Genomic DNA, 15,526 nt, shown 5'->3' with positions numbered 1-15,526 from the left:
TTAAATGACGCGGATACGAGCCCTCTTGCTGAACTTTTACCTAATGGATGTAACTATTTAAGCACTCCGAGGAATAATCGTCGGGGCGGAGGCTTAGCTGTTATTTTTAAGAGCACGACGAAGTGCAAGTTATTGCCTGTTGATAGTTACATGAGTTTTGAAGTGCAATTGATGAAGATTGACTTGTCCTCACCAGTGATTTGTGCTTTGATATATAGGCCTCCTGGTTATAATAAGGATTTTATGAATGAATTTTTATGAGTTTTTATCTATGATTGTTCCATCCGCGGACAGGATTTGGATTATGGGAGATTTTAATATTCATGTTTGTTGTCCTGATAAACCTATGACTAAAGAATTTATGAATTTAGTAGATTCTTTTAACTTATCTCAATGTGTCTCTGGTCCAACTCACGATCATGGACATACACTTGACTTGGTGTTTTCTTTGGGAATAATGATAGATAATATTTGTGTTGAAGAATGTACTATTTCTGATCATATGCCTATTAGGTTTCATCTTACTTCTGCAACAAATGGACCATGTAACCCATCTTCATCAATCATGTCCAGGGTTATCACTACTTTTACACCCAGTGCATTCTCTACTGCTTTTTCTGATTTGGCCTTTCAAATTGAGCCTACATCTTTGCCCATTGTGGGTCCTGATGAATTGGTCAATTCTTTTAATTGTGTTTGTTCAGAGATTTTAGATAACGTTGCACCTTTTAATAAGAGAAGTAAAAAAGTTCAAAAAGAACCGTGGTTAAATGATGTGACGCGGAATTTGAGGCGGATTTGTCGGCATGCAGAGCGTAAGTGGCTGAAAGATAAATTGCAAGTATCTTATGATATTCTTAGAGAGTCTCTATCTAATTATCAAAACGCTGTTAAAGCTGCTAGATCTTCATATTTTGCACGAATTATAGCAAATAATGCACACAATCCAAAGGTATTATTTTCAACCATAGATAAGGTACTGAGGCCGTCTTTTAATATTTTCCCGACCCCGTCTAGGGACCTGTGTGACAGATTTTTAAAATATTTTATTGATAAAGTTGCTCTTATCCGATTGAATATTTGGCCTGTTGGTAGTGATATAATTCATAAAATTAAGTCATCTCATTGTTTAAGTAAATTTGATTCGATTACATTACCGCAGTTGGAAAAAATAATACTCCACCTAAAACCGACTACCTCACTAAATGACGTTCTTCCGTCGCGGTTGTTTAAAGAAGTTGTAGACACTATTGGTTCCAGTGTACTATTGATTATAAATAGTATTTTATCTCATGGAATTGTACCAACAGGGTTTAAGCATGCTGTCATTGAACCAGTCTTAAAGAAAATGAGTTTGGACCCAAAGGATTTTAAAAATTTTAGACCTATATCAAAATTGCCTTTTATGAATAAGATTTTAGAGAAAGTTGTCCATAATCAACTTACAGATTTTTTGATGGAAAATAATATAATGGATGTTTTTCAGTCTGGATTTAGAACCAAACATAGCACAGAATCAGCTTTATTAAAGGTGACTAATGATATCTTGTTAGGTATAGACTCTGGAAAAAATGTGGCCTTAATGATGTTGGATTTAAGTGCAGCCTTTGATACCCTGGATCATACAATTCTAATAGAGCGCCTCAGAGATTATGTAGGGATCAATGGCGTGGCCCTTAAGTGGTTCTCATCGTATTTGCACGATAGGACATGTTCGGTAAAAATTGGAAACCATGTCTCTGCATCAGCGACAATTTCTTGGGGCGTTCCTCAGGGATCAATTCTTGGTCCGACTTTGTTTTCATTATACATGATACCCCTTGGTTCCATTTTTAAGCAATATAACATCAATTATCACCTGTATGCTGATGATTTACAACTGTATTTTCCATTGGAGTGTGATGGTGGTATATCACTAAGTAAATTTCATAGGTGCTTGACTGAGGTAAAGGGATGGCTAGCAAATAATTTTTTACAATTAAATGACGATAAGACTGAGTTTATTATGTTTGGGAATAAACAGCCTGGGAATAGTTCGGCTGGAAATTGTGGACTATTGACCAATAATATGTGTAGCCATGTAAGAAATCTCGGTGTAATTTTTGACTCTGAAATGCGCTTTGATCGCCAAGTTAATAGCGTCGTGAAATCATCTTTTTTTCAGTTGAGGAAATTGACCAAATTAAAACCCATCCTTTTATACAATGATTTGGAGATTGTTCTGCATGCCTTTTTATCAACCCGGTTAGATTATTGTAATGCTCTTTATTTAGGCATAAGTGAATCACTGGTTACTCGTCTTCAGTATGTTCAAAATGCTGCAGCGAGATTTTTAACAAATACAAGAAAACGTGATCACATAACACCTGTATTGATAAACCTTCACTGGCTACCGGTTAAATTCAGAATCCAATACAAGGTGTTAACGTTTGTTTTTAAAGCATTACACAATCAAGCTCCTACATACATAAATGATATGTTGATCCCATATCGGTCTCAACGCCAATTACGATCTTCTCAGTATATGCTGCTAACCGTCCCTCGATCTCGATTGAGGCGTAGTGGAGATCAAGCCTTCTCTGTTGCGGCCCCTGCACTTTGGAATGAGTTGCCGCTACCACTGAAATCCCTGCCAAGCATGGAGACTTTTAAAAAGGGTTTGAAGACTTACCTATTTTATAAAGCGTTCGGCATCTGATAGGGTTTGGGAACTGTGAGTGATTATGTGTTTGATTTGTGGTGTCATGTGATGATGTTTTGTTTTGTTGTTTGTTTTTAGTATTATTGGAATTTATGTGTAATTTTAAAGCTGTTTTACACTTATGGACAGCACTTTGGTCCATTTTAATGGTTTTGAAAGTGCTTTATAAATAAAAGTTGAGTTGAGTTGAGTTGAGCTAACCTGTACATTGCGATTGGCCTGAATACCTTTAACATCAGCAGGAAATGTGACGCTCCTTACCATGTTTGAAAGATTCGGTCACAATGCAATGCTAACAGGAGTTAACTTACAGGCTGTGAGTCTGAAGCGGGAAGAATTATGATAATGTCGGTCTTGTCTACATCACCAATCCCAGGAAGTAAACTATTGCCTACAATCCGTGTGTTTGTTGTAGTCCAAGAAAAAAGATTTAAGTTGAAACGATAACTTGTGTCATCATACTTTGCAGTATGTACCTTTTGCATATCGTTAACATTTAATACACACCAAAGGAAAGGTAAAATCGTGAATCGGATAATTGGTGCTCTTTAATAAATGTTCCCTACTATCCTGTTATATATGTATGTATGGACCCAGAGCTCATGTAAAACAACAAATTCATTTTGTGTGTGAGAGTACCTTTGGCGAGTAAAGCTCATTTTGATTCTGATCTTTAGAGGACAATCAGAAGTGTCCTTTGTGTTTCACAATAGTCTAGAGAGGCGTCTGAGTCCCCTTGATTGACATTCTCGCCCAAATTTTCTTCTCCCTAATGACACCGTCTGGTTACGAAGTCTATAAATAGCCTTAACCTTGAGCTACTTATTAAGTCCATTAAAGATGAACGTTCTACCTGAACATTAGCATTCTGCGGCACAAATGTAACATTGTGACGTTAATGTTTGTCTAGAATTTAGTTTAATACTATCTGCTATCATCGATTGAGATTTACTTCATTCCAGTGCGTGTACAGACTGTAACCATAGTGATCTTTGATAAGCGGTCCACTGTTGACGTGTCTCTCCAGAGGAAACAATGTGTCACAGTAATCATCTCTGACAAATGTCATGTGAGATTAGCACGAGGAGTCGGATGTTAGCGGTTTGTTCCGCCACAGCACGCAAAGGGAAATAACGCTTAGCTCTTATTCAAATCTTCACACTCGAAAGTGTTCGGGATTGCTAATGGCACCCCTGGGTCAGTCCTTACACTTCAGACACTGCACACTCATCACTTCCTCTTCATTTCTCTCCCAGGAAAAGAAAGGTCAGGAGGTGCAGAAGGGGCCGGAGGTGGAGATTGCGAAGATGGAGAAACTGTTGAGTTTGCTGAGGGAGCCTGGGAGCAGAACTGAGGCGAGAGAATAACAAATCAACAAATATTCACATTTTTATATATTATTAAATATCATTATTACACAGCTCTCTGGGAAACTTGACCCTGATTGGTCAATCGTAGCATTAAGAGTTTTAGCTTATAGGTTTAGTCTGAATTTAAAGTGCATACTAATGGATTAAAAAAGCCACAAAAGTGCGATTAGGTGGGGTGTTGAAAGTAAAAATCTTTATGATAAAGTTGGATATAAAAAAGACAAAGGCTTTGTATAGATATTTTTATGCCTTTATTAAACGCATTCATCAATTTAATTTTCTTTCCTCTCAGCTAAAGATATGTTATTAACCCTTTGCATAAGCACATTTCATATTACAATGCCTCAAACCAGCACTCACACTTGATCATTTATTCACATGCGTGTCCTAATTAGCATAGCATTGACTGCTAACAGGTTTCCTGCAGGTGTACTGGTGTAGGGTTTCACTAATGCTTTGTTAGATTACCATTGAGTGTCTCTTACCCTTTACATAAACCACTGCAGGCAGCGTGACGCTATATGAGACACTCAACCAGCCCACAAGTGTTTTTAAATCTTGTCCCAATTATCATTACTAGAAAAACATTTCTAAAACCATCGTCATATGATGTAAATGTTTTAAGAAGAGTCACTTTTCAGTGCCTGTCAATGGAAATTACAATTTTTGTAACTGGATGCTGAAGTTACGGCTACCATACAAACCAGCTGAACCTCTTTGGTCCGTTCACACTGAAAGTCCACATGGTTCGCAATGGCACACAATCACGTCCAATAAGGCCATAATGTTAAGACTAAGATTTAAAAGAAGAACGGCTGTTCACAATATGTGGAGCTACCCGACATGAAATAATAAAACGAAATGTCCAATTGCATCCATTTATGACAAAAACTGAGATTTAAGCTGAAGTGATAACTTTTATCACTTAGGTTCTTTATTGCTCCTGGTGTATAAAGTGTAAATGGCATCGCATGAATCACTATCTTTGGCAGCTCTATCCCATTTAACTAAAAGTCTTTTGCAATCCCGAGCTTATTTATTATAGGTGCACGTACAGATCAGGTCTTCAACAAGTACTTCTGTTCATTTCTCTGATGTGCGCTTTCTAGAGTCAGTACCGGTACTCTCTCTTGGCTTGAAGGAACCTTGCAAGCTTTGCAAAGAATCAATAAAAGAACCAGTATTAGTACAGCAACCAGGATGTTACACACAATGGCCACTACTGCGGCAGTGGAGAGTCCCGTAGTGGAGACCGAGTCCTCACAGTCACATTGCTGCATAGCTGACACAGTGTCGGCCTCCTTCGGATCAACCATCAGCTCAAGATGAAAATGTGGTTCTGATCTGTGACCTGTGATTGAAGCCAGACGTAACGCTCAGAACTTCAAAGCCCTGTTTGTTGATCTCAACGTCACGCTGCCATCCACCGCCGTCACTGTTTTTCTGCCTCTGGGGATTTTCTTGATCTGTTGATCCTGTGTGAAGAAGCGTGTCCTACTTTTCACATCTCTTATCTTCTGACATCAAGGACACCCTGTTTGTCAAGCACAAAGGAAGACGGGTCTGCCAAGAGTCTCCAGATTTTTACTTGAAATACGTGTAACTGTAAAACACAGTGGAGTTCTGAGCTATAGTAGATATTTTCCACACTCAGATTGGTTTCAAGAGGTAGAAGTGAGTGCTTTTCTTTCGAAATGCGTCTGGAAGAAAGCTGTAACCTTTTCTCGTCTTAATGTAGAAGAGTTTTTTTTTGTCTGAAAGAGAGAGGGAGGACATTTAGACAGGTGTCACAAAACTAAATAATTTTTTCTGTTTTCTACATAAAATCATCCTTACTATATAATGTAAAGGACATTCTGTGAAAATATAAGCTTGATATCTTTAAAAGGCACCTATTATGTCCTTTTAACAAGATGAAATATAAGTCTCAAGTGTGCCCAGAATGTGTCTGTGAAGTTTCAGCTCAAAATATCCCACACATCATTTATATAGCATGTCCAGGTTGGGAGCAAAAATGCCCTGTTTTAATGTCTGTACCTTTAGCTCCTCACTTCCTTACAAACAGACAGTGAGTGCTTACAGTCTGAAACAATAAAATCTAGTGGACAGAGTACAACTTGCTGAGGGTGGAAACTATGGTCATGTGTGACTGTAAGTGGGCGGGGCTTTATCAATGTGACCTCACATTGACAAGAGAATCAAAACAGCATGTCTAATGAGACTGCTTTGGTTTAATGGGTGGATTTTTTTCATCGTAGGGTGGTTGTGTTCAAACATTACCAACACACATTATGTCCAAAAAACCTTGTAAAAGTGGATTAAGCATAATAGGTGCTGAGTATAAGGTTGAAAATCAGTGACCGAAATCAAACTTTGATCCTTCTACAAATTATTAATTCAAGTTCATCCTAAAATAAATAAAAAAATGACAGTAATGTTTTCATTTAGATAATTTTTTTAATAGCCCCCTTAATTGCCTACAGCACTGTGATGTCACCGCTCTAGCTGGAGGCAAAACATAAGTAGGAACTCATAGCAGGCGTGCTAAAAGTTTTTGACTTTAAAATGTGAACATTTTCATTTAAATTGTGTTTTTGGCTGCCAGAATAGAAGGAACAGCACTTTTGGGTCAAAACTAAAGTTTTACCGGATCCCGGCAGATATTCCTTTACAGAAATCAAGAAGACAATTGTGGTTGATATACCACATACGGTGTACCGACTAGACAGAGACGATCATAAATAATGCTTGTGTTTGCAGTGCACACTTCATATCAGGTAAAATAATCTATGCATATGTACTGTTGTGTTGGTTTTATCTAGTACAAATCAGCAAATTTCTGTTTTTTTAGGTGAAAAGTCGCCTATAAAAAAAGTTTTTTGACATTTGAATAATAGTGCTGCCCTCTTCAGGTTGAACGGTGGCTACTGCAGTTGAATTTTCCTATTGGATGTTGGGTCCAAAAAATATCTAGTGACGTAAGCAGGTTCAAGCTCACCACACCCTTGTTACGGGCTTAGTTCGTCCCCTCTATCTCCGTTGGGATCTGCCCACTTTTCTTGCATTTTTCAAATATTGCCAGTGGGTGGAGTCAGGCTCTGACCAGGGGTTTAGTTATGCTTTAATCCCTGTCGGGGAAACCGCCCCAAAATGTTTTGTTCCAGCAGTATATCCTTGTTAGATTAACTAAACATTTCCTGTTCTACAAATGGTCAGTTACTAATATGAAAAACTTTTCTTACACATCCTTTTTTAACATAGTTTTGTAAAACTTGTTATGTTAAGAGAATTCAGCTATCTTTGCCTCTCAAAAAAGAGGCCACCTTGCAAAGCAAAGGTAACATCAAGGTAAGGTAACAAGCAAAGGCTTTAACTTCCCACAGAGACCTCAACACACTAATCTCAATAATGGTGATAGTAATCAAATCTCACAAAGTGAAAAAATGAGCTCTTAACGTCACAACAAAAATAAAAGCAACAATGATAACAAAAACTGCAGTAGTAGAAATAAAGACAACAAAAATCTAAACAACACTCATATAACAAAAGCGGTTAATTTTACCTGTTATTATATAACAAATAAACAAAGATGAGTTGACTAGGTGTGCTCCATTACATTTTCAATAGAAAGTATGTTTTTGTTTTTGGTGCAGAACAAATACGTTTCAGTTTTTATTGAATTTTGCACAGGCGCTACAATGTGGTACACATGATGTTGTCAGCCTCTTTCCTTTCCTGCTGTGCTCAATGAAGCCTTCACAAGCTTCTGTCTGATTATCAACTCTAAAACTACCATCTGAAAACACATTTCTCTCAGACACACATATGCTCATGCTTGGGAAATTTCCATAAAATGACATTCTTAAGTCAAATAAAACACTGTCATAGAGCATGCGTTGAGTCCGAAACCTCTAATTCTGTACAGCTCATAGATTGTAGTAGGAAGCACCAGCAAGACCCCCTCCTCCACAGTTCAGTCACGTAGAGAGGGGCACAGATCTGTACACTGTGTAGCGAGTGTCTCTGAAGAGGGTCTCCTCCTCCACAAGTACATTTACACATGAATAATTCACTCCAGCTGCTTTAAATGCATTATGGAAATCAAAGTATTAGTGTGTATCAGACTAATGTAACACTCAAAAGTTTTAGTTCACTTAAAGATGAAAAACCCCGTCACTGTTTATTCATCATCATGTTGATCCAAACATTTATAATACCTAATGTTGGCTGTGAATCACAGGGATGTTAATCATGCTGTTAAAATATTTTGTTGCCTAAAAAAAAAGTTTCTGTAGCTCATAAAAATAATAAGTTGACATTTCTTAATTGATTCTGATGAGTTGAAGTAATGTAAAAATGTATAGAAGTAGTGCTTTGAAGTGACTTGCCAATTGGATTATACTTAAATGTACAGAATGTTTATGCACACAATGAAAGCAGACAGTGAGCAAAATAGACACATGAAAGTTCAGACTGATCTCACGGAAAGTCGTGTTATAGTCACGAAAAATGTGATTAATTTATTCGTGTCCATGGCATGAAATTCAGCTTTTTTCTTGTCCTGAGCACGAATATCTTTGTCGTGTTACTCGCACGAATTTCTATAAATAGTTTTTCTTGTCCGTTGCACGACTTTCTTTTTCATTTCATGTATTGTTTTCTCATAGTTTTTTCTTAGCATTGTCACTTAGGGTTGGGGTTAGAATCACTTTCTCTTAAATTTTTAGACATCCTAACCCCAACTCCAGGCGAGAATAGTTTTAAAAGCGGAAGAAATACATGTAGAAACCAATACATAAAAGTACATCCTAACCCAAACCCCAAATCTAACCCCAAGCCACAATGAATTAAAAATAGGATAAAACTATGAGAAAACAATACATAAATTGACACAAAAAAGAAAGTTGTGCAACGTACACGAAAAACTTTTTATAGAAATTTGTGCGAAACACTCCATGTTTTACAATATTGCAAAGATGACATTGTTTGAGATGTCTTTGTTATGAGTGTTAATACTCTGTCAAGTAATTTTTTTAACAGCATCGTGAATATTCTTCAGTTCATAATGTGTTTTTTTTTAAGTTTTCTCCAGGTGTTAGAGAAATAAATATGAAAACAGTACAATAATAGGTTAAGCCATGCAGCGTTGGGTCCATATCACTGCAAAAACAGTTAATTAAATTTAATTAATTAAACATTTTGTTAGTTTTTTCTTCTTTGTCATAAAATTTCAGAACCCTCTGTGTGAGGAAGAACAAGTACTGTTGTCAGTTTTTTATGACATAAAGTTAAAGGATTAGTCAATTTTCTTAAAAAGAAATCCAGATAATTTACTCACCACCATGTCATCCAAAATGTTGATGTCTTTCTTTGTTCAGTCAAGAAGAAATTATGTTTTTTGAGGAAAACATTCCAGGATTTTTCTAATTTTAATGGACTTTAATGGACCCCAACACTTAACAGTTTTTTTCAACTGAGATTCAAAGGACTCTAAACGATCCCAAACGAGGCATAAGGGTTTTATCTAGCGAAACGATTGTCATTTTTGACAAGAAAAATAAATAATATTCACTTTTAAACCACAACTTCTCGTCTATCTCCGGTCCTGTGACGAGCCAGCCCGACCTCATGCAATACATCATCACGTCAAGAGGATGACGTATGCGAAACTCCGCCCCAGTGTTTACAAGTGTGGAGAAAGAAAACCGTTCTGACGTTGTTGTATGTTGAATGATAGTAATTAATGTCTTTGTGTCAGTTTATTGTTTAAAATGGTCCGCAAATGTGCGTTTCAAATATGTAACACGTGACCTTTCCACGGCATTACGCAATTACGTGAGGTCGCGCTGGCGCGTCACAGGACAAGACGAGAAGTTGTAGTTTAAAAGTGCATATTTTTTTAAATGTCAAAAATGACAATCGTTTTGCTAGATAAGACCCTTATGCCTCGTGTGAGATCGTTTATAGTCCTTTGAAACTCCGTTGAAAAAACTGTTAAGTGTTCAGTAAAGTGTTACGTTTTGGTGTCCATTAAAGTCCATTAAAATGAGAAAAATCCTGGAATGTTTTCCTCAAAAAACATAATTTCTTCTCGACTGAACAAAGAAAGACATCAACATGGTGGTGAGTAAATTATCTGGATTTTTTTTTTTTTTTAAGAAAATTTACTAATCCTTTAAGTATAATCTTTGGAGGTGTCTGTTGCATTTTTTAAGGTATTTTAAATTATTTGACATAGTATTAACACTTAATGAGATTTTAATGATAAGCTCAATTTGTACCACTGTAGTTGAGGTCAAGAAAAATATTCACGATGCTGTTATAAAACTTGACAGAGTATTAACACCTAATGACATTTAAAGGTGCCATTTGTAATATTTGAGGTAAAAGATTTAAAAAAATTAGCTATACGCATCAAAAGAATGAGAAGAAATAAGGGCAACGATGTCATTAAAAAAATGACAAGGTATAGTGCTGCAGAAATATCAATCTGAATTAGCATGCTAAATTACTAGCTACAGCCCAACTGGTGTTGTAATACCAGTTTCGACCATGGGAGGCGGTATGCGGGCCACGCACATAACCGCCAGCCAAACTGCAATACACGAATAAGTCGCATGTGTGGGAGTACAGCCCTCTACTACTACCGCTGCGTCCGAAAACTAAGGCAGCTGACTTGTTGGCTTAAGATTCATGAAGGCAGCTCAGAGAAATGCAATTCGGACAGCCATGGATTCGGACATGCCTTGATGCCTTCCTGCCTTGCAATAGGGGTTTCGGACGTATTTCAGTTCAGGGAAGAGAGCGGAAGAATGGCTCATTTACCACTACCACAAACATTTGCTGCAGGGAACAACGCGCTCGGAATCACAAATAAAATATGATACTGGTAAATACTGGCACTGCTTTTCATCGCTGGAGACAACTAATGGACATGAAAGAAATGAGGTTCGACTCCGAAATGACAACATTTCTTTTCGATTGGTAAGTAAGATGCTGTTAGTATTTCGCTAGAAGTTCACTTATAATAGGCATTGCCATAACCTATGCTCAGCTTGTACATGAACTATGGCTTTGTGCAGTAAATGTGGCTCCATCTGAAAGCAGCTGATGGCGATTCACTTTTAATCAAGAAACCGGCTTCACTGACGAGAAGCGCAATGACTATCGCATGCAAATTATTGCGCATCCTTAGCTGTTAGCGTTTAATAGTTAGCTCTACCCACGGATCCGATCCGGTTTTCACCCGTTATCTACCAAGCTGATGCTAAAATGTAACATTAGCTAAGAAGCTTGAAATGTCTTCGATTATAATGAACACCAAATGGACGCACGAAACGTAGCGGAAAACATTGCAATTTTAATGAGACCGAATGTTTTTTTTTTTTGTGACTAATGATAATTTAGTTGCTAATGTAAATCAAACTTGATATATGCTGCTAAATTTGCAGCTGCTAAATTAAAATAGACCAACTCACTTTTCTGGAGGTATACTGCCCCCGTCTGTTTGGAGTGTGGAGTATGAATTGATTTTTTTTTGGGCGGACATGTTAAATGGTCCCTTTAAATGAGTTTAATGTAATGTTAACCCATAAAGCTAGGTAGTTACTTAAGTTTGATGATGACAGATTTATGACAAGTTTTGACATATTGGTTTTAAACAATGTCATATTTGCATTAAAAATGACATAATTGAACAAATGACACTGAATGACAGTTGTCATAAATGTGCATAAAATCTCCTTTATGTTCATAAAAAGTGTCATGTCATGATTATGAAGGTGTCATGCCAGTCTTATGAACACCCCTTCAAGTAAAGTGTTACTGAAATGTCTTGTTCTAAGGTAACAAAAACAATACGGTTCATTTTTACACTGATAATATAGATTGCATTTATGTTAAGAGATCCTTATAAAAGTTACACCTTTAATTATATATTTTAATTAAGACATTAATTTCTATGTTTATTAAGTAATTTGAATATTGGGATGTACCCTCAATGTGGGCAAAACCTCAATGCACACACATTCCCTAACCAAATCTCTACACCTATCCCTCACCTAAAACCTTTGCTTTTTTAATTCATAAAAAATAACATTTTCATACCCTTGTGTCCTCATACACCACACACAGTATACCAGAACACACACACACGCAAGGTAAGACTCACACAGCTTATCCTTTATGCCCCAGTGGAGATATCCTAAATGAAAGTGTGTCTGAAAGGAGACATTGGAAAGATTGAAGCCCTCTTTCACAAGGTTTATTTCCTGCTAGACTGAGTTTAACCTCTGCTCAGGAACATCACAGTGGGGTCCCAATACTGCAATACTTCTGCAATCTGTGGCTGTTAGGAGAGTTTCTCCTCCAAAACCAAATCCTTAAATAAGAGACACTAACAACCGGGGTCACCCTTAATAAAGACCTCTTGACATCCTCAAGTCTATTTGTCTGACTGTAGGAATATATTGGTGAATGCCATGGGTCTCATTTCCAGACATGGAAGAAGAAAAAAAGTATGGGTGATGCTAAACAGCTGTCGGGGGAGATTGTCATTACAAGAGCCCCATAAAGAGGGTCACACGAAATTCGAAGTTGGTTTACAAAAGTGCTTGTCAACAATGACAACTGAGACACTTTGAGTGAATAGCTGGAGGCTGTTCAGGGTGTCATATGAGCGTATGTGTGTGTGTGTTATCCTGAACTCATTTCACTTCACGAGTGGTGGGTGGCTTCCACAATAACTGCGAAAACCTCCCGAGGTTCTCCTGGCTGGAACGGCTGTCTCGTTTATTAATATACCTGAAACTATTTACCCACCCTCCTTATCGCTCTCCTCTAGGAGTTTGTTCAATATCAAACAAATAAAGTGGGAAATGGACTTTCCAATTCAAAATATGCAAAGTACTGTGTGATACTGGACAGTGAAATGCCTAAAACATGAACACGTAGATTTTGCATGGGTTTGCATGTTACAATACAGACTGTAAGGACAGGTACATAAAGTATTCTGGTTTCTATATCAGGGTTGGTGCTTATTCACATTGCAAACAAACAATTGAACTGAACATTGTGAAAATCATTCAATCATGGTACTGGTGTCAAATAATTCTCCCCCAATCCAGAACATACATCTCAAAATACTCAGTATCTGCACAACCGGAAGTAAATATCCCAGCATTTGTGGGGGAAACGCACATACGCACACAAATGGATACCCAGAATGGCAGCTCTACAGAGCCAGATGGAAAACCACAGACAAGCTAAGGGCTAAAAATCAAACAATTGCAGTGACATTTCAACAAATGCAACCATATTCAAATGACTGCTTCCTATTTAGATTTTCATTAGGGCCGTGTTTTTATTGTGGCGTACAGTAAAGCCATGTATAATATACACGTCAGTATTTTGTTCATTGTAAGTGTGTTTCCCCTTGATTGTTATTATAGCTTGCAGTAAAGCCTAAGGGCATGGGGTGGGGGAGTCTATTGTAAATTCAAGAGCTGTTTCTAATAATTTCTTGAGAAAATACTGCCTGCGTTGTTTCAATTAGAGGTCACATTGAAAAGAGCAACTTGATATAATAGTGGCTTGTACCAAATGGGTAATTTGTTCTTATTTTAGTCATCTTAACATTACATGCAAGCAAGCAGATCATTTTGTTTAGTTTGGTTCTCATTACAAAGCATGCACTTACAGTAAAAAGTGTTTGTGTAGTTGGTAGAGCATTGTGTTAGCAGTGCAAATGTTGTGGGTTTAGGAGTGCATTGAATGTCCCTGTTCAGTCTACACTGTCAAAATAAAGGTACAGAGCTGTCACTGGGGCAGTACCCTTTAAAATTAGTACCCATTTAGGTACAAATATGTACCTTTGAAGTACTAATATGCACTCTTTGGGTACAAAGGTGATCCTTTTTGAAAGGGTACTGTCAGCGCTTAAGTGCATATAATGTAGACACCACAAACAAGTACATGTAGTGAGTCCAGGGTTTCCACACCTTAGTTAACTTCAAATTCAAGGACCTTTCAAGGACTTTCCAGGTCCAATACCCTCAAATTCAAGGACTAAATGTGGGGACACATTTCAAGTTAGAGCAAGGAGTTACCTTTTAAGATACATTGTTACAGTTCCCTTTCGAGGGAACTCGCGCTGCGTCACTGTGGTGACCCTTTGGGGACGCATCCAAAGGTAAGTGCATCTGAATGTGTATATCAAATTCAACCAATGGTGAGGCTTAACTACAAAGACAGGGTGACGCGAGAGCCAGGAAGTATATCGCTATCTGAAATATTGCCAAAGACGGCGTTAAAGGGACAAAGGAAGTATGACAAGGAAGATGCAGCGTATCGTTCCCTTCTTAGGGAACAACAGCTACATACGTAACCCGAGACATTTTCATGTGTCAAACACAAACAGCATATGAATCAACATTAGCATACAGAAGGTATAAGCATTTAAAGTGAACAGTTTAGCACGTGCACTTAAAAAGTCTAGAATTTTACTATCCTATACTACACAGGGAATGGATTTTTTTTCAGAAAACTTCTTGCATAAAATAGATTCAAGCACTTTTAATGACCTCTAAAAAACTTCCCAGGGCCTTAAACCCCCACAAACTTTCAAGGACCTGTGGGAACCCTGTGATTCATAAGTTATCCAGAGATAGTGGGTTTGTGTGTGTTGCTTGCTTGTGACTCGCTCCTCCCGTGGCACGTCCCAAGGGGGTTGTGTTTTGAGCTAATCTGTCTTTTATAAATCTGATATAACTAAAGACTCTTCGGAGATATGAAGGACAGTGTTGGGGAAAGTTACTTTTAAAAGTAATGCATTACAATATTAAGTTACTCCCCAAAAAAGTAACTAATTGCATTACTTAGTTACTTTTCATGGAAAGTATGCTTACGTTACTTTTGCATTACTTTTTCTTATTTGGCTGAGGCTTGATCTCTTTCAGGCCTTGCAGGTGCCTTTTACGACTAAGAAGTTCTGCATTCAGAAATTGCATATTTCCATCACAAAAATGTCAAGCTCTGGCCTGCCATCTTCGTTTCTGACTGAAACTGGAGTACGTAAATCTACATTAATACGTTCCGTTTAATGCAGCACATTGTTTTTTTTTACATAGAATTAATTAAACTGAAAAGTAACTCGCATTACTTTTTAAAAAAGTAACTCAAATATTAATGTGTACATTTATAAAGTAATGCGTTACTTTACTCGTTACTTCAGAAAAGTAATATTATTACATAATGCACGTTACTTGTAATGCGTTACCCCCAACACTGATGAAGGATGTAGTATTACTCTATAGGTACTCAAGATTCACATTAGATGAAAACTTTAATTTATTTTTTAACAATTTAACATTTCTTTTTTAAGTATGACTTTGTAATTTATGTAAAAAAAAACATTAAAGTTACTTTGAATAATGTTAAACTGCAAATTTCATTTTAC

General features: G+C 37.2%; 1 protein-coding gene across 1 annotated transcript in view; it reads left to right on the top strand.

Moving 5' to 3' along the window:
- The window catches only part of dnai1.2 (dynein, axonemal, intermediate chain 1, paralog 2), a 30,839-nt gene extending 25,712 nt beyond the window's left edge, over positions 1 to 5,127 (top strand). The window contains exon 20 of the mRNA XM_065244291.1: positions 3,958 to 5,127. Coding sequence (XP_065100363.1) covers positions 3,958 to 4,068 — 111 coding nt within the window. The 3' untranslated portion in view covers positions 4,069 to 5,127. The remainder of the gene's footprint in view (positions 1 to 3,957) is intronic.
- Positions 5,128 to 15,526: the final 10,399 nt, after the last annotated feature.

Source organism: Paramisgurnus dabryanus, chromosome 18 (assembly GCF_030506205.2).
Source record: "Paramisgurnus dabryanus chromosome 18, PD_genome_1.1, whole genome shotgun sequence".
NCBI lineage: Eukaryota > Metazoa > Chordata > Actinopteri > Cypriniformes > Cobitidae > Paramisgurnus > Paramisgurnus dabryanus.
Note: the sequence above shows the minus strand (reverse complement) of the source record. Positions and strands in the feature narration are given on the sequence as shown.